The sequence below is a fragment of the Trichomycterus rosablanca genome, chromosome 7 (assembly GCF_030014385.1).
Source record: "Trichomycterus rosablanca isolate fTriRos1 chromosome 7, fTriRos1.hap1, whole genome shotgun sequence".
NCBI lineage: Eukaryota > Metazoa > Chordata > Actinopteri > Siluriformes > Trichomycteridae > Trichomycterus > Trichomycterus rosablanca.
The window spans coordinates 13,938,987-13,965,219 of NC_085994.1; the positions used below are offsets into that span (position 1 = coordinate 13,938,987).

General features: G+C 40.6%; 1 protein-coding gene across 1 annotated transcript in view; it reads right to left on the reverse strand.

Moving 5' to 3' along the window:
- kazna (kazrin, periplakin interacting protein a) overlaps positions 1-26,233 on the reverse strand; it is a 103,418-nt gene that overhangs the window by 14,685 nt on the left and 62,500 nt on the right. The window contains exons 5-10 of the mRNA XM_062999036.1: positions 25,135-25,305; positions 23,644-23,727; positions 20,104-20,278; positions 19,702-19,898; positions 15,966-16,089; positions 4,340-4,545 (exon numbers count right to left, since the gene is read on the reverse strand). Coding sequence (XP_062855106.1) covers positions 4,340-4,545; positions 15,966-16,089; positions 19,702-19,898; positions 20,104-20,278; positions 23,644-23,727; positions 25,135-25,305 — 957 coding nt within the window. The remainder of the gene's footprint in view (positions 1-4,339; positions 4,546-15,965; positions 16,090-19,701; positions 19,899-20,103; positions 20,279-23,643; positions 23,728-25,134; positions 25,306-26,233) is intronic.

Below are 26,233 nucleotides of genomic sequence, written 5' to 3' on the forward strand. Positions count from 1 at the left end.
GTTGTATTTATTATCTTTTATGTTGACCGGCGTTTTATAAAAGCAATAAGCCACTCGAGACCGTACGTTACTGTTATGATTTTAGCACGGGGAAAGAAGTTTTAGGCACTCCGCTTCACGTCGTGCCAAAAACGTCATCCCCGTGCTAAAATCACAGTAACGTACGGCCTCTCGTGGCTTATTGCTTTAGTATGCCCCATGTGAATCGTCTACTACCCAGAGCGCCAAACATGGAGGTCTCATTTTTCAGTGGCATAGAAAAGAAACCTGACATGGCCAGTTGCATTTGCGGGAAGCCCGGTATGTTTGTTAGCGCTGTTGAGATACAAACTCAAGCATTTTTACTTTTTTTCATCCCCCCCCCAATTTTTCTCTCAATCTAGCTGTATCCAATTACCCAATTGTTTGTAAAGAGTCATATTCAATTACCCGATTGTTTGTAAAGAGTCATATTCAATTACCCGATTGTTTGTAAAGAGTCATATTCAATTACCCGATTGTTTGTAAAGAGTCATATTCAATTACCCGATTGTTTGTAAAGAGTCATATTCAATTACCCGATTGTTTGTAAAGAGTCATATTCAATTACCCGATTGTTTGTAAAGTCATATTCAATTACCCGATTGTTTGTAAAGAGTCGTATTCAATTACCCGATTGTTTGTAAAGAGTCATATTCAATTACCCGATTGTTTGTAAAGAGTCGTATTCAATTACCCGATTGTTTGTAAAGAGTCATATTCAATTACCCGATTGTTTGTAAAGAGTCATATTCAATTACCCGATTGTTTGTAAAGAGTCATATTCAATTACCCGATTGTTTGTAAAGAGTCGTATTCAATTACCCGATTGTTTGTAAAGAGTCGTATTCAATTACCCGATTGTTTGTAAAGAGTCGTATTCAATTACCCGATTGTTTGTAAAGAGTCGTATTCAATTACCCGATTGTTTGTAAAGAGTCATATTCAATTACCCGATTGTTTGTAAAGAGTCGTATTCAATTACCCGATTGTTTGTAAAGAGTCGTATTCAATTACCCGATTGTTTGTAAAGAGTCGTATTCAATTACCCGATTGTTTGTAAAGAGTCGTATTCAATTACCCGATTGTTTGTAAAGAGTTGTATTCAATTACCCAATTGTTTGTAAAGATTCGTATTCAATTACACGATTGTTTGTAAAGATTCGTATTCAATTACCCGATTGTTTGTAAAGAGGCATATTCAATTACCCGATTGTTTGTAAAGAGGCGTATTCAATTACCCGATTGTTTGTAAAGAGGCGTATTCAATTACCCGATTGTTTGTAAAGAGGCGTATTCAATTACCCGATTGTTTGTAGAGTCGTATTCAATTACCCGATTGTTTGTAAAGAGTCATATTCAATTACCCAATTGTTTGTAAAGAGTTGTATTCAATTACCCGATTGTTTGTAAAGAGTCGTATTCAATTACCCGATTGTTTGTAAAGAGGCGTATTCAATTACCCGATTGTTTGTAGAGTCGTATTCAATTACCCAATTGTTTGTAAAGAGTCATATTCAATTACCCGATTGTTTGTAAAGTCGTATTCAATTACCCGATTGTTTGTAAAGAGTTGTATTCAATTACCCGATTGTTTGTAAAGAGTCGTATTCAATTACCCGATTGTTTGTAAAGTCGTATTCAATTACCCGATTGTTTGTAAAGAGTCATATTCAATTACCCGATTGATTGTAGTCATATTCAATTACTTGATTGTTTGTAAAGAGTCATATTCAATTACCCGATTGTTTGTAGTCATATTCAATTACCCGATTGTTTGTAAAGAGTCGTTTTCAATTACCTGATTGTTTGTAGTCATATTCAATTACCCGATTGTTTGTAGTCATATTCAGTTACCCGATTGTTTGTAGAGTCGTATTCAATTCCCCGATTGTTTGTAAAGAGTCGTATTCAATTACCCGATTGTTTGTAAAGAGTCATATTCAATTACCCGAATTGTTTGTAAAGAGTCGTCTTCAATTACCTGATTGTTTGTAGTCATATTCAATTACCCGATTGTTTATAGTCATATTCAATTACCCGATTGTTTGTAAAGAGTCATATTCAGTTACCCGATTGTTTGTAAAGAGTCATATTCAATTACCCGATTGTTTGTAAAGAGTCGTATTTAATTACCCGATTGTTTGTAGTCGTATTCAATTACCCGATTTTTTGTAAAGAGTCGTATTTAATTACCCGATTGTTTGTAGTCGTATTCAATTACCCAATTGTTTGTAAAGAGTTGTATTCAATTACCCGATTGTTTGTAAAGAGTCAAATTCAATTACCCGATTGTTTGTAAAGAGTCGTATTTAATTACCCGATTGATTGTAGTCATATTCATTTACTTGATTGTTTGTAAAGTCATATTCAATTACCCGATTGTTTGTAGTCATATTCAATTACCCGATTGTTTGTAAAGAGTCGTCTTCAATTACCTGATTGTTTGTAGTCATATTCAATTACCCGATTGTTTATAGTCATATTCAATTACCCGATTGTTTGTAAAGAGTCATATTCAGTTACCCGATTGTTTGTAAAGAGTCATATTCAATTCCCCGATTGTTTGTAAAGAGTCATATTCAATTACCCGATTGTTTGTACAGTCGTATGTAGTTACCCGATTGTTTGTAAAGAGTTGTATTCAATTACCCGATTGTTTGTAAAAGGTCGTATTCAATTACCCGATTGTTTGTAAAGAGTCGTATTCAATTACCCGATTGTTTGTAAAAGGTCGTATTCAATTACCCGATTGTTTGTAAAGAGTCATATTCAATTACCCGATTGCATTATGATTGCTTTGAGGTTCAAGATTTGTAATGAAAAACATGCAAAATAAAGGGTTTTTACTGGCCGTCTTAGACTTTTGGCCTTAAATTCATATTATTTACTTATTTTATTATTTTATTTTATTATTATTTTTTAAAATGCATTTTCTCCCTTTTTCTCCCGATTTTTTACCCAATTGCGTTATGCTTCCTCTCTACTGGTGCTGATCCCCGCCCCGATTAAGGAGAGCGAACTGACACACACCCAGTGATGGCATAGTTACCTTGAAAAAGTAATCTGATTACTGATTACTGATTACTCCTTTAAAAAGTAACTTAGTTACTTTATGGATTACTTGATTTTAAAAGTAACTAAGTTAGATTACAAGTTACTTTATTAGTTATATAATGCGGTCCGCTAATGTATCCCATAATGCAACTGGAGCTGCGATTGAAGCGGAATAAGAAACAAGAAAGACGCGGAAAACGGAGTCCTCTGTTCACAAGTGTAAGTAAGATAAATAAAATAAAACATTTTTAAAGACAAATAAATAACAAAAAGACGATAAATATCCTACATTTTGGCGAGTGGGATTTGTAATGAGTCTGTAACCATGGTGATATTACGTCATCACGTCCCCACGTCATCACTCGGCGTTGGCCGAGTAGTGCACACTTCCTCCAATCTAGTGCACACTCTGTAAGTAACCGATTCCGGACGCAGCCCGTGACTTAACTGTCGCATAGGCCAGACGTCACTCAAGACGCAAGAAGAAAGCAAATATATATCTTTTTACTAAGGAAAATGACAAAAATAGTAACGCACAGTAACTTGGATAAGTAACTTTAATCTGATTACTGGATTGGAAATAGTAACGCGTTAGATTACTCGTTACTGAAAAATGTGGTCAGATTGGAGTAACGCGTTACTAAGTAACGCGTTACTGACCTTCACTGCACACACCCCCCTCCGACACGTGTGCAGTAACCAATTGCATTTTTTTACCTGCACGAGGCAAGTTCATATGCGGATCAGCTTTGTGCATGGAGAGCCACATGATTGCATTATTCCTCTACTATGTGCAGACGCCATCAATCAGCCAGCAGAGGTCGTAATTGCATCAGTTATGAGGTTCCTATCTAGCTCCCTCCCTGGATGAACAACAGTCAAACGTTGTTCATATATCCGACCAGCCCAACCGAATGGATTATTTATTTTTTTAAAAATAAATTCTACATAATTACAGTGTAACTAAAATGTGCTGGAGGATTGGTTGGGGCCAGTTACTCACCTAAGGAGCTGTCAACACTCCAATCAACCCTGTGATGTGAGCTTTATTAGGTACAAGCATATCACAGTATGACAATGTCTAATAATGTATATAGCATTTCCCACACACTCTCTCAGACACTCAGACACACACACACACACACGTGTGTGTGTGTGTATATGTGTATATATATATATATATATATATATATATATTTATATATAGAGTATATATATATAATGTAAAGGTATTTATAAAATGTTCTTTTGTATACTGTCTGACCTTGCCGCTCTTGACGTTGTCTGCACAGGCATGGACGTACATGGGCATGGCCATGATGACCTCAAGCCAGGTCTGCACTGTGCCCGCTCGCCAACGGGACATGGGCACTGTCCGTGCCAGCTCCACCTGCTGCAGTTTATCCAGCTGCTCCTCACTGTCAGACAGGCTCTTACTCAGACAACTTGAGCTGGAGAGACTGTCCGAGTCTGGATCACGGACGAGGGGAAAGAAGCAGGTGTTTTTGCAAGAGATACTTAGGGTGACATGATGATCTAAGGCTCAAATGTGTACAGAATAATGTGTCATTTAATACATTAAAAACAAAAACAAGACAATCATTTATTAATTAAAGAAAACAAAATGCTAAAAGGACTTGGTCTAGATGGCATTATAAATTATACTGCTCTAAATGCATAAGTAAGCCTCAGCATTAATGCTGCTTTTACAGATGTGCAAGTTACCCATGCTACTAGCACAAAAAAAAACTCCAGACCATAACAGAAGCTGGAATTTAAACTTACTTTTTGGCCCAGAGAACAAAATGAGCAGAAACTATTTGGAAACTTGTCAGATAATAGAACACACTTCCACTTTGTGTACGTTTGTCTCAGATGAGTCAGCATAATTTTGGATGACTTCTGCTTTAAATAAGACAATCTAAATTTGACACATGGAGTAGCATAGCCACTAATGTCTCTCCCTTCGGTATGTGAAAAGAGGCGGCCTGCGACTGCAAGTGTGCCATAGAGCAGGGGTTTTCAACCTTTTTAGGCATGCGCCCGCCTTCGTGTGCCAAGCGCGACTTGCGCCCCCCTCACGCCACGCCCCCCCTCCCCGTGATGAACCGCCGCTCAATCTCGTGAGCCACCGGTTCATAATAATAATCTCGTAATGCCACGCCCCAAAGGTCAGCCACTCAGGCCCCCCCAGACAGGTACTCGCGCACCCCCCAGGTTGAAAGCCCCTGCCATAGAGTACACTTGATAGTCTGCAGTCCTCCTCAGTTAGAGGACTTAATTAGGGAACGAAAAGGGGAAGAATTTAGCAATTGTTTAGATGTTTGTTTGTTTATAAGGATTTTTACACTTTGGTTACATTCATGACAGGAACGGTAGTCATTCATTACACAAGATTCATCAGTTCACAAGGTTATATCGAACACTGTCATGGACATTTGTGTATCTCCAATTCACCTCACTTGCATGTCCCTGGACTGTGGGAGGAAACCGGAGCACCTGGAGGAAACCCACACGGACACAGGGAGAACATGCAAACTCCACACAGAAAGGACCCGGACCTTTCTTTTGAACCCAGGACCTTCTTGCTGTGAGGCAACAGTGCTACCCACTTAGCCACTGTGCTGCCCTGTTTAGATGTGAATGATAAAGTACGTTAGCCCATTGACCCCGTGGTCAGGGAATCAGGGATCCAAATCTTAGCCGTGCTATCAGCTGGCTGGGCACCTGCACAGACATGATTGGCCAATGTCTGAGGGGGAAGGATAGCCGAAACAGCATAGCCACTTGACAGTCCGCTCTCAGTCTAAGTACGGGAGCAGGGATAAAAAAATATATATATACAGTATATATAAATACATGTAAACTAAAACATGTCAAGTTTCAGTTTACATATTCTATCCAAAAAGAATTTTAAAAGCTTTTTGAATGCTTTATAAAAGAGTACATAGAATACAGTTTTGGTTTTAGTGGTTATGACCTTAACTCACTGAACACCTTTGGGATGAACTGGAACACTGAATGTGAGTCAGGCCTCTAACCCAACATCGATGCTCGACTTCAATAATGCAGTTCTGAAACTACCGATTGTTACCAGAAGATGGCAGCATATATATTTATTTCCATCCTATTGGGCTACGGTGGCGTAAGCTTACAAGTATGTAGACATCCCTCCTAATGATTAAGTTCAGCTACATCCTATACTAATCGGTGTATAAAATGAATTATATAAAGTAGATGTTATGATTTCAACTTTGTGGCAACAGCTTTTCAGTCCCAGCATGACAAATAGGTGTCCACATTCTTTTAGGCATAGCCACTTGTATGTGCAGCAATGTTATACACCGAGCAGCCATAACATTAAAACCACCTCCTTGTTTCTACACTCACTGTCCATTTTATCAGCTCCACTTACCATATAGAAGCACTTTGTAGCTCTACAATTACTGACTGTAGTCCATCTGTTTCTCTGCATGCTTTGTTAGCCCCCTTTCATGCTATTCTCCAGCAGGTATTATTTGGGTGGTGGATCATTCTCAGCACTGCAGTGACACTGACATGGTGGTGGTGTGTTAGTGTGTGTTGTGCTGGTATGAGTGGATCAGACACAGTTTTTAAACACTTCACTGTCACTGCTGGACTGAGAATAGTCCACCAACCAAAAATATCCAGCCAACAGTGCCCCGTGGGCAGCGTATTGTGACCACTGATAAAGGTCTAGAAGATGACCAACTCAAACAGAAGCAATAGATGAGCGATCATCTCTGACTTTACATCTACAAGGTGGACCAACTAGGTAGGAGTGTCTAATAGAGTGGACAGTGAGTGGACACGGTATTTAAAAACTCCGGCAGCACTGCTGTGTCTGATCCACTCATACCAGCACAACACACACTAACACACCACCACCATGTCAGTGTCACTGCAGTGCTGAGAATGTTCCACCACCCAAATAATATCTACTCTGTAGTGGTCCTGGGAGAGTCTTGACCATTGAAGAACAGCATGAAAGGAGGCTAACAAAGCATGCAGAGAAACAGATGGACTACAGCCAGTAATTGTAGAACTACAAAGTGCTTCTATATGGTAAGTGGAGCTGATCAAATGGACAGTGAGTGTAGAAACAAGGAGGCTGTTTTAATGTTATGGCTGATCGTTGTATATTCCTTTATTGTCTGTGTTATTTTCTTTACTATACAGTGGGGTCAAAAAGTATTTAGTCAGCCACTGATTGTGCAAGTTCTCCTACTTAGAAAGATGAGAGAGGTCTGTAATTTTCATCATAGGTACACTTCAACTATGAGAGACAAAATGAGAAAAAAAAATCCAGGAAATCACATTGTAGGATTTTTAAAGAATTTTTTCGTAAATTATGGTGGAAAATAAGTATTTGGTCAATTACAAACAAACAAGATTTCTGGCTCTCAGAGACCTGTAACTTATTCTTTAAGAAGCTCTTCTGTCCTCCACTCGTTACCTGTATTAATGGCACCTGTTTGACCTCGTTATCTGTATAAAAGACACCTGTCCACAGCCTCAAACAGTCAGACTCCAAACTCAACCATGGCCAAGACCAAAGAGCTGTCGAAGGACACCAGGAAGAAAATTGTAGACATGCACCAGGCTGGGAAGAGTGAATCTACAATAGGCAAGCAGGTTGGTGTGAATAAATCAACTGTGGGAGCAATTGTAAGAAAATGGAAGACATACAAGACCATTGATAATCTCCCTTGGGGTCAAGATCTCATCCCGTGGGGTCAAAATGATCATGAGAACGGTGAGCAAAAATCCCAGAACTACACAGAGGGACCTGATGAATGACCTGCAGAGAGCTGGGAACAAAGTAACAAAGGCTACCATCAGTAACACACTACGCCGAGAGGGACTCAAATCCTGCAGTGCCAGGCGTGTCCCCCTGCTTAAGCCAGTACATGTCCAGGCCCGTCTGAAGTTTGCCAGAGAGCATATGGATGATCCAGAAGAGGACTGGGAGAATATCATGTGGTCAGATGAAACCAAAATGGAACTTTTTGGTAAAAACTCAACTCGTCGTGTTTGGAGGAAGAAGAAGAACCCAAGAACACCATACCTACTGTGAAGCATGGGGGTGGAAACATCATGCTTTGGGGCTGTTTTTCTGCAAAGGGGACAGGACGACTGATCCGTGTTAAGGGAAGAATGAACGGGGCCATGTATCGTGAGATTTTAAGCCAAAACCTCCTTCCATCAGTGAGAGCATTGAAGATGGAACGTGGCTGGGTCTTGCAGCATGACAATGATCCCAAACACACCGCTCGGGCAACGAAGGAATGGCTCCGTAAAAAGCATTTCAAGGTCCTGGAGTGGCCTAGCCAGTCTCCAGACCTCAACCCCATAGAACATTTGTGGAGTCCGTGTTGCCCAGCGACAGCCCCAAAACATCACTGCTCTAGAGGAGATCTGCATGGAGGAATGGGCCAAAATACCAGCTACAGTGTGTGCAAACCTGGTGAAGACTTACAGGAAACGTTTGACCTCTGTCATTGCCAACAAAGGTTATGTTACAAAGTATTGAGTTGAACTTTTGTTATTGACCAAATACTTATTTTCCACCATAATTTACAAATAAATTCTTTAAAAATCCTACAATGTGATTTCCTGGATTTTTTTTTCTCATTTTGTCTCTCATAGTTGAAGTGTACCTATAATGAAAATTACAGACCTCTCTCATCTTTCTAAGTAGGAGAACCTGCACAATCAGTGGCTGACTAAATACTTTTTGACCCCACTGTAAATTGTCCCAGTATATAATACATTCCCCTAAATGGTCAGATTACATTTGTGATCTCAAAATAATCCTTGTAAACGGAAATAATCTCACACACAGACACAGACACACAGTAAGTAAATTAGTAGTCCCTCAGGGCTGGATGTGATTTTCATAAACGCATGTTTCAGAAATAGGCCTACCATTTGATCTGGTTCTCTATGAGCTGTTCCAATGCTTTGCTGTCCTTTTAATTTCTCATGGCTAGCACTGAATCACTCAAGCAATGCAAATACTACAGTTCATATTCTCACAACCACAACCAATTCTTTTAGCATTCATGTATTCCACCTTTTATCTCATGTTCAGAGATTTCTTCTAATGCCGCAGCATCTGAACAGTTTACGCCCTGCAAAAGACTTATTTATATATATAATATTAAATATTTATTTATGCACCCCCCCTAATTTTCCTCCCAATCCAGTCATATGCAGTTACCTGATTTGTATTTCCACCTCCACTGCTGCAGACTACTCCTGACCAAGGAGTAAATAACACACACCCTCACACTTTTGCAGTATCCGCTTCTTTTAACCTGCATGAGACGGGCTCATATAGTGATCCGTATAGAGCATGGAGAGTCATGCACTGATCTCATTGTCCACTGCCTCATCGATCAGCCAGCAGAGGTCATAATTGCAGCAGTTATCCCTACAGCCCTGCAAGTGCTCAGCCGGCTGTAAGCAGAGTCAAGATTTGAGCTTGAAACCTCAGCACTGGTGGACTGGCATCTTTAGGGCTGCCACCTGGGTGGCGGACAAAGTTTATTTTTACTGCCTTGAACATTTTCCACACTCATAAGACTTCACACTTAACCAACATGATTTTATTAGCTATGTGAGCTCACATTCATCGTTATAACAAGCGGCCCTTTAATTTTAGGACTGTGTTCCAAACCGGATTCTATACTGTATGTGCTTCATAGTGTAAAACATTACCACTGGTAGTGCATTAGACATACTATTTAGTATGATAAATTGCTGTTTGGAACACAGCTTTTTTAAATCAGACATGTTTCTTTTAAATCCATTAAAAAGCCATTAACTGAGTTTGGTCCATCCCAATTAAACTACATCCCTCCTTTTGAAGTTTAAAAGTGTATAAAATGTGTTCTCTCATTAGAAAACAACTGTAACCGGCCCATTGAGAGTAGTAAATTAGTAGTGTTTAGAACAGTAAGAGCTGTTAGTTAAACAAAGACTCATCTAACTAAAGGCACCTCAGCAGGGGAGGGCTGCCAACAGCTCGAGGAGATTCAGCAGCAAATCACACACAAACGTTCAGTCTTTACCACTACTAGGACTGTTTTTATTTCAAAATATTTTATTCTATAGTTGCTCTTTTCTGTGTTTCCATGCCTTTTAAATCTCTAGGTTTAGAGCATCTGTATTTTAAAAGTTACCATTCTCCTTCACAGGGTTAATTCATGATTCACATTTCACAACATCAAGTCTAAGCCATGAAAAAGAATGGTTAAACTAAGGGTCACAAGCCATAATGTAAAAAAACTTAACTTAAAGGAATACTCCAGAGTTTAAACTGATCTTTACTGCATTTGTAACATACAGTAGGGTATGTGGGTATGTGAGAGGGAATAAGCAGAATGCTTTAAAACATCTAATGTTTTAAACACCTAATGAAAGTCTAATGGTGGTTGTTGGGGAGGTAATAGACTTCTAGGCAAAGAACGTACGCTATACAGCCAAATGTAATTATTGAGTTCAGGAATTTAAGTCACCCCAATGAGTATAAAATAATGATTAATTTTATTAGGATTTTTAACGTCATGTTTTACACTTTGGGTACATTCATGACAGGAACGGTAGTTACTGGTTACACAAGATTCATCAGTTCAAGTTTAATGTCAAACACAATCATGGACAATTTTGTATCTTCAATTCACCTCACTTGCATGTTTTTGGACTGTGGGAGGAAACCCACACAGACACGGGGAGAACATGCAAACTCCACACAGAAAGGACCCGAACCGCTCCACCTGGGAAACGAACCCAGGACCGTCTTGCTGTGAAGGTACTGGACTTGGAATCAGAATGTTTTTGATTTAAGTCCCACCAATGCCAAGCTGCTGCTGTTGGGCCCCTGAGCAAGGTCCTAACCATCAATCTCTCACATTTATTCAGGCACAATTCACACAAGTTATTTTGGACAAAGACGTTTGCTAAATGCTGTAAATGTTTAATGTTTTAGTCACTTATACACTATGAATGCAGTAAAGCTGAAGTTTAAAAAAGCTAGAGTATTCTTTTAAATTCTGGCAGTTATCTGATTTGAGCAGAAGCAACCTCCTACTAATGTTGAAAATGTGCAAAAGATCCCCACAGTTTTAAATGTCAGAATTTAATATCAGATCTGAATATGTGTAAAAGTGATCTGAGCAGTTAGATCAGGATCAAGCTCGGGTCACACTCATTTTTTGTATGTGCATTGTTGGTGAGAATTGGCATGTTCCTTTCAAGTGCATATCAAAAGCTACAAAAAGACTTTGTTCAGTTTGCTTGTTTGAAATATGCTTACGTTAGAGGAAAACACACACACACATATACAGTATATATATATATATATATATATATATATATATATATATATATATATATATATATATATATATATATAATATATATTTATATATATTATATATATATATAAAAATGTACTTAAATTTTTTTGTAATTTCCCCCCCAATCACCCTGTTTGCATTACGCATTCTCCTCTACCGCTGTTGACTGAGGAGCCCCGTTCAACACGTGTTCAGTACCGACTGCATCTTTTCACCTGCACGAGGAGAGTTCATATGCGGATCAGCTTTGTGTACAGAGAGCCACACCCTGATCAACGCATTATTCCTCGACTCTGTGCAGGCGCCATCAATCAGCCAGCAGAGGCCGTAATTGCATCAGTTATGAGGAGTTCCTGGTCAGGCTTCCCACCCTGAATGAACAACATCCAATCGTTGTTCATGTAGGCGCCCAGCCGGATAGCAGAGCTGAAATTCGAAACGGACATATTCGAAATCTCAGCTCTGGTGTGCTAGCATGTTTTACCACTGCGCCACCTGAGCGCCTTGCCAAGCACATTTATTGGTCCTATTGTTTTGGCTCATCAGTGTATATCACATTACACAGATTAGTGTATCCTTCAGAATTTTGAGTTTCTGTGTTTGGTGGCCATTCATTGTTAACATATACACCAGTTAACAAAACCATCTGAATACAGCAACCGTTTATCCAAAATTGTGGAAGAGCTCCTTATAGTAGGCGCTCTTCTACTGATTTCATACTAAGATTTCATACTGTATTATCCAACCAGACTAAAAATGGTTTAAAAAGACTGTGGCATAATGACTTGCAGCCAGTCAATTGGCAAAATTAGATGCTTTTGGATGTAAAAATGTTTTATATAGTTTATTGTTTTATAAAGTTAGCTGTGCTAACAGTGAGGCAACAAACCTCCATTAACTATCACCAATAAAACAGTGTACAAGTAGAACCTGACTGTAGACTTCTGATTGCACTTGAAACCAGAATGAGTTCCTAAATGTCAAGATTAGCATAGCTCAAATGCTCATGGCCAAATTGGTAAACCAAACACTGTGGTAGAGAAGTTTTGGCTAAAGAAACCCTGTATCTGGTGTGACCAGAGCTTTAATGGAAAAAACCAACACAGTGAAAATATTTTAGTTACAGCTTTAGAGTACTTCTGTAGAAACGGCAGGCTAAAATATCAGTCTGAACCTCAGATTTGTATTTTTTTAAGCAAACATAGGCATCATGTCCAGATGTTTCTGTGTTTGCATGTGCTGAGCCAGTGGTAGCTCAGTGGTTAAGGTACTGGACTAGTAAACAGAAGGTTGCCGGTTCAAGCCCCACCACCACCAAGTTGTCACTGTTGGGTCCCTGAGCAAGGCCCTTAACCCTCAATTGCTCATTGTGTAAGTCGCTTTGGATAAAAGCGTCTGCTGAAAATGTAATTATTTGTAAACTTGCACCAGAAAACACAATCCTGGTCTAAACGTGAACATTTAGGGAATGTTTACATGTACAGTAATAATTCGTTTTTTAGAAAATAGATGAACGCACCCGAATGTAACACCAGTAATCAGTTTATTCAGTCCATGCAGACCTTTAATAAGATCTTTTTCATATTTGTATCTGTGTATGTGCAGAAAGACAAATGAGGCTGCTTCTGTAACTACAAACTATTGTACTGTAGTGGTGGTGCTTAAACCAGCAAACTTTGGATTACTAGTCCAGTACCTTAACCAATAATCTACAACTGTCCTATATACTTTATATTTTGGAAAAGAGACAAGTTATGTCATCTCTGCCACCAAGAGAGATCGGTCAGTTCTGGCCAAACCTGCTGGACAACAGGGTGAATGCATTTCTTTGTGCCACTTAGGAGCCGATGTGACTTTTCTAGCTATTTCATTTGCAAAGTATTACATTTATTATCTCACTATTGGAAAATACAACGTGTGCTCAGGTGATGCAGCGGTAAAGTGCACTGATCTGCTACAGCTAAAATCAAGGGGTCTGTAGTTCGAATCGCAGCGGTAAAGTGTGCTGGTCACTTTTATCTGATTTTAAAGACAAAGTGGGCATCTTTAACCAACTTCTCAACAGGGACAGTGGTAGCCTAGTGGGTAGAGCTTTGGCCTGCCAATCAAAAGTTTGAGTGTTCAAATCCCAGCTCTGCCATTCAGCCACTGTTGGGCTGACCCTGTGCTCTGACCTAAAGCTAAAATCAAGGGGTCTGTGGTTTGAATCCCAGTGATGCTACTGAAAAATACAAAAAGTGCATGGGTGGTGCAGCGGTTAAGTGTGCTGACCCACTACAGTTAAGATTAAAGGGTCTGTGGTTCGAATCCCAGAGGTGCTACTGAAAAATACAAAAAGTGCATGGGTGGTGCAGCGGTAAAGTGTGCTGACCCACTACAGCTAAGATCACGGGATCTGTGGTTTCAATCCCGGCAGTGCTATTGGCCAGTCAAGCAACTGCATGGACGTGATTGGCTAAAGTCTAGGGGGAATGGGGAGTTGGAGGTGTACTTGTTGGTGCACTCTCAATGCTGGTCCCAATTGCGAATATAAACAGAAGGGTTGTGTCAAAGGAGTAAAATCTGTGCCAAGTCTGGTAAGCAGACCAGATCCGCTGCAGCAACTCTTAAATACCGAAACAGCCAAAAAAACTACTAATATTTAAATTACACATTAAATAATAATTAACAGAAAAAATTTTACTAAAGGAATATAAATCAGCAACTGATTTATATGAATTGATTTATATGAAGAAAATACTATAATCAGAATTTTAAGCGCATATAAACGTGATAAAGTATTCTGAAAATCAGATTTCTGAAAGATTTTGGACCCTTTAATTCTGCACATGTAAACACACTCACTGTTTGCTGTCTGACTCATTTAAGCCTGCCACTTCCCAGCCTGAGAACCTTGCAAACATGATCAGAGAGCAACACATAACACACAGGGTTAAATTAAACAGAGAGCATTTAAGACGACATATATTTACGAGCACAGGATGTACCACAATGCATCTGTTATTTACAAATCCAGCAGGTCCTTTCAGTTTTTTAGAGACGGTACACTAGGGGTCGGTACAGATGAGGATGAGAGGGTTAGGAGATGGACGGCAGCTGTACGGCATGACGGATCCCAACTTGTGCTTTCGGACTTGTGCTTTTGTAGACAGCAGCAATGAAAGAGCGAACACACACTCCTTCCTCTAAAGCCGGTTTCACACATACAGCATACGGGCTGAGGCACAGTGCTGCGGGTTCGAACGGGGACTTCTATGCCTTCTTCTTTTTTAAGAAACAAAGAGGAGAAAGCAAAGTATGCAAAGATGTGTGCCAGATTAATCATGATATACAATTATTCTATATATTAATTAATCCCAGTGGTCATGAATGATGAATAATAGTTATTGGTCAGTTTTGGTCACTTTTATCTGATTTTCAAGACAAAGTGGGCATCTATAATCAACATCTCAACAGGGAGAGTGGTAGCCTAGTGGGTAGAGCTTTGGCCTGTCAATCAAAATGTTAAGAGTTCAAATATATAAGCTCCACTTACCATATAGAAGCACTTTGTAGTTCTACAATTACTGACTGTAGTCTATCTGTTTCTCTCTATGCTTTCTTTAACCTGTTCTTCAATGGTCAGGACCCCCACAGGACCACCACAGAGCAGGTATTATTTAGGTGGTGGATCATTCGTGTCCAATCACTGTCCACTCTATTAGACACTCCTACCTAGTTGGTCCACCTTGTAGATGTAAAGTCAGAGACGATCGCTCATCTATTGCTGCTGTTTGAGTTGGTCATCTTCTAGACCTTCATCAGTGGTCACAGGACGCTGCCCACGGGGAGCTGTTGGCTGGATGTATTTTTGGTTGGTGGACTATTCTCAGTCCAGAGGTGACAGTGAGGTGTTTAAAAAACTGCTGAACTAAATGCTTTCCTCCAAAATGCTGTCACCTTGAAGGAGAGGACCACTCAATCCAAATCAATCCAAAACTGTCGAGTCTGATCACTTGATTCATCAAACAGAACAGTTCAATTCTAAAAGGAGCGGTCTCTTTCAGGATGACAATGCTCCTACTTACAGGCCATAAGGGGTCACTGAGTAATTTGATGCTACACATCACATGATGTGGCCATTACATTTACCAGACCCCAACCCACTGGGATTTTTGGTTGACATTGGTAACACTGGATATTTCATTTGATTCTATTTTATTGATCATTGGTTTTAATTGTATTTTGAGGCTTCGTATCATCCCGCAGCGCTCATGCATGCCAGGCTCAAACCTGTTAACATAGATTCCACAAAACTGACAGCAAGACGTTCTGCATCGCTCATGCCACGCACAGGTAGTATGTGTGAAACTGGCGTAAAACTCAACCTGACATACACACTGTCTCTCTCATTTTCACACATATACACACTCAGACAAACACACACACACACTGAGGTCATAAAGGCTGTGTGGCTGGATCACCAGTCAGCATCCTCCTCTATGTAGTAGTCAGGAGTGTTGGTACCGTCGAACAGGCCGGGGTCCAGAGACTTTCTCTGCTTTCCTCGAGCAAACACACGCGACAGTGAGCTCAGCCCCATTTTCTCCTTCTTCTTTCTTCTCTTCTGGTCCTCCAGGTCCTCTAAAGACTGTAATAATTATAAATGTATTGCTATATGCATATGGACTCCATGCAGTTCTTATATTTTATAACAATATACATGTTAAAATACTCTCAGGTTTAGGTTATTCAGCCACTAACAGGTGTAAAAATTAAACATCTAAAATAATTTGTGGCAACAATTTGGGGAAAGGCCTTTTTGTTCCAGCATGGCACTGCCCCATGCACAAAGAAAGGTCCATAAAGACATGGTTTGGCATGTTTGGTGTGGAGGAACTGACCTCAACCCTATAGAAAATGTTTGGGATAAATTGGAACACTGATTGCGAGTCAGGACTTTTCGATTTTTCTTCCAATCTAGACGTAACCAATTACCCAGTTGCATCTCTCCTCTACTGCTGCAGACCTCTATCTGAACGAGAAGGGCCGTACCTAACACACAACCCCTCCAACTGCTTCTTTTCATCTGCATGAGGCTGGTTCACACAGAGATTCACGCACTGTTGTCCATTATTCACCATATCAGTGCAGGTGCTATGGAGCACCCAGCAGAGGCCACAATTAGAGCAGCAATGAGGAATCCCAATGGCACGACCTCCCTCCCTCAGGCACAGCCAATCTAGTCTGTGTAGGCGCCCTGCCGGCCGATAATCGTGAGCTCAAGATCCAAGCTATGGTGGACTAGCGTGTTTTACCATTGCACCACCCAAACGTCCTAGAGTCTAGTGTGTATGCCAGAATTAGGAAAACTTTTAAATACATGAATGAAGAATCATAATGAAGATGCAGTCAGACAGCTATACAACTCCAAGAAATGAGTGGCGAGTTGGCACATCATTCATTTTGTGAAATTGAATTGTACCCATGGCAGAGGTGACTAAGGATTTGTAGTATATTTTATTAGGATTTTTAACGTCATGTTTTACACACTTTGGTTACATCCGTGACAGGCTCCACACAGAAAGGACCCGGGGAGCTCCACCTGAGAATCAAACCCAGGACCTTCTTGCTGTGAGGTACCATTGCTATCCACCGTGCCACCCGAGGTGACTAAAAAAGAAGCTTAAAAAAGTCTGAAATTAAATGCTTGCTGGGCAGCTTGGGGATGTGTGAGGTGGTGTGAATAATGCACAGCAACATGGGTTAAGGGGACCAATTTTATCTCCAGGTAATTAGATTTTCTCTTATCCCATAATAACACAGAGTAGGTAGACTAGCTACTCTAAACTGCCCTCAGGTTAGAGTGAGAAATTGATTGAGAGAGTGAATGTGATGTGCTGTGATGGCATGTTCAGAATGAAAATAGAAATCTTAAGCTGGGACAGAAATAGCTATTTTATCAATCCTCTTCAGAGGTGGAACGTTAATAACACACAGTCCTTAAGGCAAGCAGTTCTCACTAATGCTACAGCACATCAGAGCGGGTTAGATGGTCAACAGACACACTAGACCAGGGGTCCTCAAACTTTTTAACCGAAGGGCCAGATTACTGTTCTTCAGTGTTTCGGGGGGCTGGACCGCAGGTGAAATAGTAAACACACCCAAAAAAGCTATTTACTATGTATACTGGATGTATTGTCTGTGCTTTGTATAATTGTAGTTCATAATGATAATGCAGAAATGTTATTTATTTTAATAATTTCCATTATCCTACCTCATACAGTGTTTCCTTAAAAAAATCAGTGTGAACTGTGAGCCTGCTTTTGCCTGACGACAGTAAGCGTCAGGTTCCATATTTGTTACTGCCAGTCATAATAGCTAATAAATGTTGATCAGTGAGTCTGGATCTGGTTGGAGATTTAAGGTGTTTCAACTTCGAAAAAGTCTGCACACAGAAGTAGATGCTCCCGAAAACGGTAGTTACTTTGAGTGCATGTTTTATTGAGATCGGGGAGCAATGGAAAGAGAAGCATAAAAATTAAACAATGTGCTTGAGTTTTGATTTTGGATGCATAAATGCGTTAATCTTCGGGAGCAGGTCGTTAAAACATTTCAAAACTCGCCCCGACTCAGCCAGCGGATCTCAGTAAAGCACATCTTCAGCTCAGACAAGAATTCCTGAAACTGCCTGTAGTCAAGAGCATTAGCTTTAATGAACTTAACACAGGACACGTGTTTTCATAACGAAATCCCACTTAACTGCTTCGCAACACAGTTCAGTGGCTGCGGTCACTCATCTCTCTATTGATGCGCCAATCACTCCCCTCATGCTTGGAGCGCCATCCGTTGGATCGCTGCCGTATAATCTACTGAGACTCCGGGTGGCCAATTTTTGTTTCCTCTGTTATTTTTTTCCCCGTTATAATACTGTGAGTTCGAAGATGAACAGTGGCCAGACAACATGTATTGCTGCTGTGGTTAAAGGGGCCGGTCAAATTAAAGCATCGGGCCGTATATGGCCCGCGGGCCGTAGTTTGATGACCCCTGCACTAGACTGACTCCTGTCATGTGGGTATGTTATGACAATATTGAGAACAGCCCAGCAAATTTAATGCACACACACACACCCATTCATTTTAGTACCTCCAATTAACCTGACTGCATGTTTTTGGACTGTGGGAGGAAACCGAAGCTCCTGAAGAAAACCCACATGAACACAAGAACATGCAAACTCCAAACAGAAAGGACCTTGACCACTCCATTTGGGAATCAAACCCAGGGAATCAAACCTAGGACCCTCTTGCTGTGAGGCAACAATGCTACCCACTGAGCCACCATGCCACACTGGCTACAAATTAAATACACCGACCAGGCATAACATTATGAGCACTGACAGGTGAAGTGAATAACACTGATTATCTCTTCATCACGGCACCTGTTAGTGGGTGGGATATATTGGGCAGCAAGTGAACATTTTATCCTCAAAGGTAACGTATTAGAAGCAGGAAAAATGAGCGAGTTTGATGAGGGCCAAATTGTGATGGCTAGACGACTGGGTCAGAGCATCTCCAAAACTGCAGCTCTTGTGCGGTGTTCCCGGTCTGCAGTGGTCATCTATCAAAAGTGGTACAAGGAAGGAACAGTGGTAAACTGGCGACAGGGTGATGGGCAGCCAAGGGCAAGTGATGCACGTGGGGAGCGAAGGCTGGCCCGTGTGGTCTGATCCAACAGACGAGCTACTGTAGCTCAAATTTCTGAAGAAGTTAATGCTGGTTCTGATAAAAAAGGTGTCAGAATACACAGAGCATCGCAGTTTGTTGCGTATGGGGCAGCAAAAGGGGGACCAACACAATATTAGAAAGGTGGTCATAATGTTATGCCTGATTGATGTAAATAATGAAATAACTGCTGTTTTATTGCATGTAATAAAAGATTGTGATTGTTTTATCCAAATACACAGACCCCGACAGCTCCACCTGGGAATCGAACCAAGGACATTCGTGCTGTGAGGCAACAGTGCTACCCACTGAGCCATTGTGTCGCCCTTAGCCTTTTTAATAATAGCAAAAAGCTAAAAAGAACAAAAAAACATTTTTGCTTTTGGAAAATGTAATCTCTCACATTTTCTATATTAGCTCAGGTCATGACCTTTCTGTCCTTCTTACTATAAGATAATATCAATAAGTAATAGTGTGTAGCCAAATAAAAGTGCTACATAGAGCTACTAGTTCAATATTCTTCTGTGCGGGTGCGTTCTTACGTTGCAGAGCGAGTGTGTTCTGTGTCGTGGTGAGTTGAGTTCAGATGGCGTGGTTGATCGTTCTCCTTCCACTGCAGAGGCGTCTGACAGCCCTGATGGTTGTCGTGAGTGACAGGGGCTGAGGCGTAGACTGCCCGAGGAGTGCGCCACGCACACTCCGTCGACGTCACACACACACTGGGGTACGGCTTTTACCACTGAAAAACCAAAACGCACACAGTCGAAACAATTCACTATTATAATATAACCTCGCTGTTTGATCGCTGCTATGAATGACATGCTGCATGTGCATATACGGTATGTGCGTGTTATAGAGCTTGTTATAGAAATGTCTTAGCTTAGGTGTATGGTTCATGATATAATTACTTCAGTCTGTGTGTGTGTGTGTGAGTGTGTGTGTACCATGTCTGTCAAGTGTGTGATACAGGCTGTGTTGGCTCTGTCTAATAGCTGCGGTAAGCGGCAGCTCTGCATGCATCACCCACTCCTGGTTGCCATTGACGACCGGTTCTGTGGGCATGGCCAGAGAGTGGCGCTTAGAAACGTCCTTAGTAAGTGTGGCCAATGACTGCTTAGCCTACAACACACAAACACACACACAAAGAGAAAAATAAACTTTATCAGGTATGAGTATGTGTGTGTGCAGATAGCTGAACTGAAGCTGTGGTTTTGAACGTGGTTTCCTGTGTTACTGGGACTAATCTAGGGGTGCCACGGAATCTGCTATGAGCTAACGTCATTTCTAGAACTAGGAAATCATCCCATACAATACTCAATTGACAAACATGGGGTGTACAATAATTATTATTATTAGAATTATTATTATTATCAATTATTATCTAAGCTCAAGAGCAGAGATGAGTAGAGCATTGAGGGGTGTAGCAATTTTAATTAATAGTTTTAATATGTACTATGTTTTAGGAATCATGCTTTTGTATGATTGGATTTATCTGTATCCTTGACAGTTTTATGTTACATAGTATACTGAGCACGTTGGTCAACCACGGTTGTGTTTTAAGGTGCTATTTAAATAAACTTTGCCTTGTCTTTTTATTATTATTATTACTGTTACTATAGATGGGCAAAATAAAAAGATCAATACAAGACTGCGATTCATAAATGGCATTTTGGGGTGACACTAAACTATGGCATCTGTGGGATGGCAAAACTCTTAGAAGTGCATGTGTACAGGTGTACACGTCCCACCCACTTTTATCTAGTTAATTCTAATTGTGTCGCTTGCACAACCCTGATCTGATCAAGGAAAGCCAGATCACCACATGCCGCCTCCAACATGTGTCCAATCTCTGGCCACTTCTTATCCCCGGCCAGTGTTGGCTTCCCACACAGAGGTGTAGAAGAGCCCATGGAGAGCCACGCTAAGCTCCATGTGATGATCGCATATCGCAGGGCAACAAAGACTCCCCGTCTTCCATCAAAACACGGCCAAATGTGTTTGTGTGGATGCCCGGCCAGGTCGGTGGCTCTGCTGAGCTGCTATTTGCCTCCAGCTTACAAGACAGTTTGTTGGGCGTAAATCACGCTTAGAGCTCAAATCTGTTGAAATTGTATTATTTGTCACATTGTAACACTATGAAACATCTGTATTTCAGAACTTAATGAATTTGAGTTTGAGTTTTTAAATAGTATCAGACCCAAAACTACCTTACACCCATTTCAGTTCATAAACATACTATAAATTATATATTAAATAAAGTGGCATATACATTAAAGAACATAAAGGAATTAAAAAATTTAAGTACAGATGCATTTATTGCTTTTTAGTTTAGTTGGCTGAGTATTATTTATTCACAAAATTAGAAATAACCAACATGACAAAAAGAAAAAAAAACAAGGCAGGATCTCATCTATTGAGAGACATGTAGTCGCTGTTTTGCAGTGTATAAACGTTTGAAATTATGTAATAGATGGAATTAAATGCATAATTTGATGCAAGCTTTATGATTCAGTAAGCACAAAGAAAACTGCTGCATCTGTACTTTAATCCATTTCAGTTTCATTCTACAATCAGGCTGGGCAGCAAGCATCAAACAACTACTACATACAGAACTACAATCGTTTCCTAATAAAACGTACACATCTGCATACACACACACACGCGCACACACACGCACACACACACACACACACACACACACACAGGTTAATCTTATGACGTTCTTGAAAATCTTGGACCAGTAACAAATTCAAATGTCTCAATAAACAACATTTTATATGGTCTACTTTTCTGTATTCAATAATAATAATTATAATAATAATAATAATAAACCTAATTAAAAGATAGTAATAAATTCAATAAATAATTCATTATTTGTTCTCTTGTTTGGTTAAGTGTGCTCTGCAAACCAAGGGTCTTTTTTTCCTATTTATTTATGCATTTTCTCCCATTTTTTCTCCCGATTTAGTGTAGTCAGTTTGTCTTCCGCTGCTGGGGATCTCAGATTACGTTTAAGGAGGGTATACTGCTGCTATACCACATAGTCCGGCCAATAGTGGCCAATGATTGTCTGCTGCAGGCATTGTCACTTATGCCTGCCAGATGCACCTAGTCGACCGGTGGCAACGTCGAGTTTTAAACCGAGGAGTTCAAAATCTCGGCGCTGGTGTGGTAGTGGAATATCCTGTTGCACCACCTGGGTGCATAAACCAAAGTCCCAATTCATTTTGCAAAAATGAAGGAAGTCAAGAACAAACTTATTAAATCCCTCTTTACAAAGTCCTTCAGGTTTTTTCAGCCTACTTGAAGCGGCACGGTGGCTCGGTTTGTAGCACTGTTGCCTCACAACAAGAAGGTCCTGGGTTTGATTCCCAGGTGGAGTGGTCAGGGTATTTTTTGTGTGGAGTTTGCATGTTCTTCCTGTGTCTGTGTGGGTTTCCTCTAGGTGGTCCGGTCCCCCCCACAGTCCAAAGACATGAAGTGAGGTTAATTGGAGATACACAGCAGCAGGCTGGCTGTTGTGAGCTCAACCCCCTGACCTTCTGAACAACTGTTTAGTACTTCACCCGCTAAGCCACAACTGCCCTGCCCAAAATGCATTTTACATTTTTGACATTTAGCAAATACATTTTGTATAATTGAATACAATCAAGCAACTGAAGGTTAAGAGCCCTGCTTAAAGGCCCTACTGTGACAACCCAGCAGTAGTGGTGTGAACCAGTGACCTTCTGATTACTAGTCCAGTACCTGAACTGCTGATCTCCCACTAGGGGCAAAAAGTAATTTCCATAGCACAGTGTATATTTGGTACAAGTAGGTGGACCTTACAACAGAATTTTGGGCAGTACTCTGTCTATTGTACCAAGATAAGCCTAATAAATCAGCCTTATTATGCACGCTTTACACACCCAGTTAAACTTGTGGCACCATAAAAATGTAATATATCCTTACAAATGTGGCTAAATTGAAGCTGTCACAAACCTAATTTGCTCTGCACATCATACACGTAAGCATTTTTATCCCCAGCATTAATATTTGGGAGATGTCAGAATTGCTATTTTTAGAAGTGTCACTGCTGTATAATCTTTGGAGCTAGTTAGAGCATAAATATGGTTAGCAGTTTGTTAAATGTGCTCAGAAACCCACACACACACACACGCACACGCACACAAAACTTGCATGCTTCCAGCCACATACTGTATTAACAAATACACAGGACAGGGTGTATTGTTCTACTGTATGTTGGTGGTTTTAAAGGGTTCATAATAATAATAATGACGTGCAACAAATCAGATCGACTCGTCTAACACAGTAAAGGAGGTGGGGTCATGGGGGGCAATCAGAAGACGGGGAGTGGGGGGGCAATCAGAAGACGGGGAGGGGGGGGGGCAATCAGAAGACGGGGAGGGGGGGGGGGGGGGGTGGCAATCAGAAGACGGGGAGTGAGGGGGGGGGGCTGCTTTGACTGGCAGGCCTGATCTTACCGACATGTGTCTGGGGGAGCCTGGCTTTTCTGGAGCTCGAACAAACAGCTGACACTCGAGTTTCTGGGCCACATAGCTACTCATCTGTTAAAAAGGGCACAAATACACCAACGCTCGGACTTCTGAACTCGACACTTACTGAACACGTACTGTTGCACGTATTAAAGAGGGGTGCACAGGGTAAACATCCTAACATAGATGCTTTTATCCAGTTTTATCCAATCCAATTTATCAAACACAATTTAAGCAATTGAGGGTTAAGGGCCTTGCTCAGGGGCCCAACAGTGGCAACTTGGTGGTGGTAGGGCTTGAACTGGCAACCTTCTGGTTACTAGTCTAGTACCCTAACCACTGAGGTACCACTGCCCTACATTTCAACACACACTGTGACATTCTTGGGCAAATAATAACAGCCAGCATTGTGCCCACTTTGAACACACATAAATATGTTTGACTGAATCAAGTGTATTGTATAGTCTACATGGCCAAATGTATGTGGACACCAGGGCATTACTTCTACATTAACAGCATTTAAAAGATTCTGTTTGCCCAAGGCAAACTGTGACCAAATACAACTGAAGCAATTGAGGGTTAAGAGCCTTGCTTAAGAACTCTACAGTGGCAACTTGGTGGGGCTGGGGCTTGAACTGGCAACCTTCTAATTACTAGTCTAGTACCTTAACCACTGAGCTACCACTGCTCTACATTTCAACACACACAGTGTCATTTTTGGGCAAATAATGACATCCCTGTTTAAATCATCACCTGAGCCCACTTTAAACCCACATAAATATGTAAAGTTAATAAATGATGATTATTAATCAAGTGTGCTGTATAGTCTACATGGCCAAATGTATGTGGACACCTGAGCATTACCTCTACATACACAACATTTGAAAGATTCTGTTTGTCCAATGCAACTCTCACCAAATACTATTCAGTTGAAGCAGTTAAGGGTTAAGATCCCTGCTCTACAGTGATCTTGGGGTTGGGTACAGCTTCTCTGCAATAGAAATATGACCCCTGACTATCTGGACCAATAGTTTATAAAGAGGCAGTCTGGAATTGTTTCATGAGAGTTACTACTATGGATTTTATGTAGAACATCTCCTTTCCTATCAGTCCTATTCTGTGGCCTTGTGTCGCAAACCACTAAGCTGTTGCTGAAACATGATTACCTGACTTGTTATAAAGCTGGCATTCGTTGATGGTACAATGAAAACTGATGGAGTACAACACATGACTATTGTTTTCTGTTCCCATTAATACATGCAGTTGGTGGAAATGGCAGAAACAGCCAAGAGCACTAATTACAAGGGGTGTTCACATACTTTTGGCCTTTTAGTGATTACAGATGTGCAGTGTGTATGAATTGTTTTCAAACTGAGAGCTTATTAAGCATTAGATCCACTGTATATCACTCAACTACACTGCAGACAGGAACAGGAAAGACACAATCTGTCTATGTGTTCATATGTTTGTGTATCTTACCATAGTGAGCTCTGCCTCCAGCTCTTTGATTCGGTTCTCTCTTAGTTCCTGTGCAGAACGCAGTGCAGTGGCCAGTTCGGTGGCTTCTTTAGTTTGACGCCGCAGGTCCCACTTTTCTCTCTCCAGCAGGTCCTTTTCTTTAGCTAACACTTTAACTGCATCCTCACTCTCCTGCCACATAAACACAACAAGCCTATGTATGCTCAGACATTCAAGGCTTGTCAAGGCAACATGTTTATATCACATGTCTGCTGCTGGTAACTGAATCCCATATAAATGCTTTTCATACCAATAATGGATTAGTCTTTTGTATCTTTTAGCTTTTTTAATTACTGTTTAGTGATTTTAGAAGATCTTAGAGCCTTTTGCTGGGCTCATATTTTGCCTTTACAGCAAATAAGCAAGCTCATTGTAACAGTGAAGGGTTTTTAACATGCCTGAATACAGTAATTGTTGTTTACTGCACACAATTTTGATTAAAACACGTACAGCATTTCATTCCTGCTTTAGGCCTAAATGGTTTCTAGTGTAATAATAATTCCAATCATTATTTAATCAATTGTACGACGCTGCAATTTTTCCATGTTTATGAAGTGTTTTCATAGGGTTTCTCCCTAGTATATTTACCCTGTTCTGGCTCTTTGATAACCTGTTTGAGATCTAAACTCATGTGAGATCAACTACGAGGGATCTTTAAAAAGTTTCTGCACTTGTATATTTTGGTTGGAAACTGTGAGGGCGAGAGGAGTAGTAATTAGTCGTGTCCAAGAGACTGAGAGAGAGCTTATAGTCCAGATTTAGCGCCATCTGATTTCCAAATCGCTCAAAGAAGCTGTAAGGGGAAGAAGATTTTCATGTGATGATAATGTGAAAGCAGAGGTGCATCAAACATTTTTTGTTGATTGCATTAAAAAGTTGGTACAATGCATATTCCGCTAGCACACCAGCGCAGAGATTCTGAAGTCCTCGGTTTGAAACTTGGCGTTGCCACCGGTCGGCTGGGCGGCATTTAGCGGGCATAATTGGCTGTGCCTGCAGGGCGGAATGACCGGACTATGTGGGTGGGGTCTTCAAACGCTGTGTAAGGACTCTGATTAGC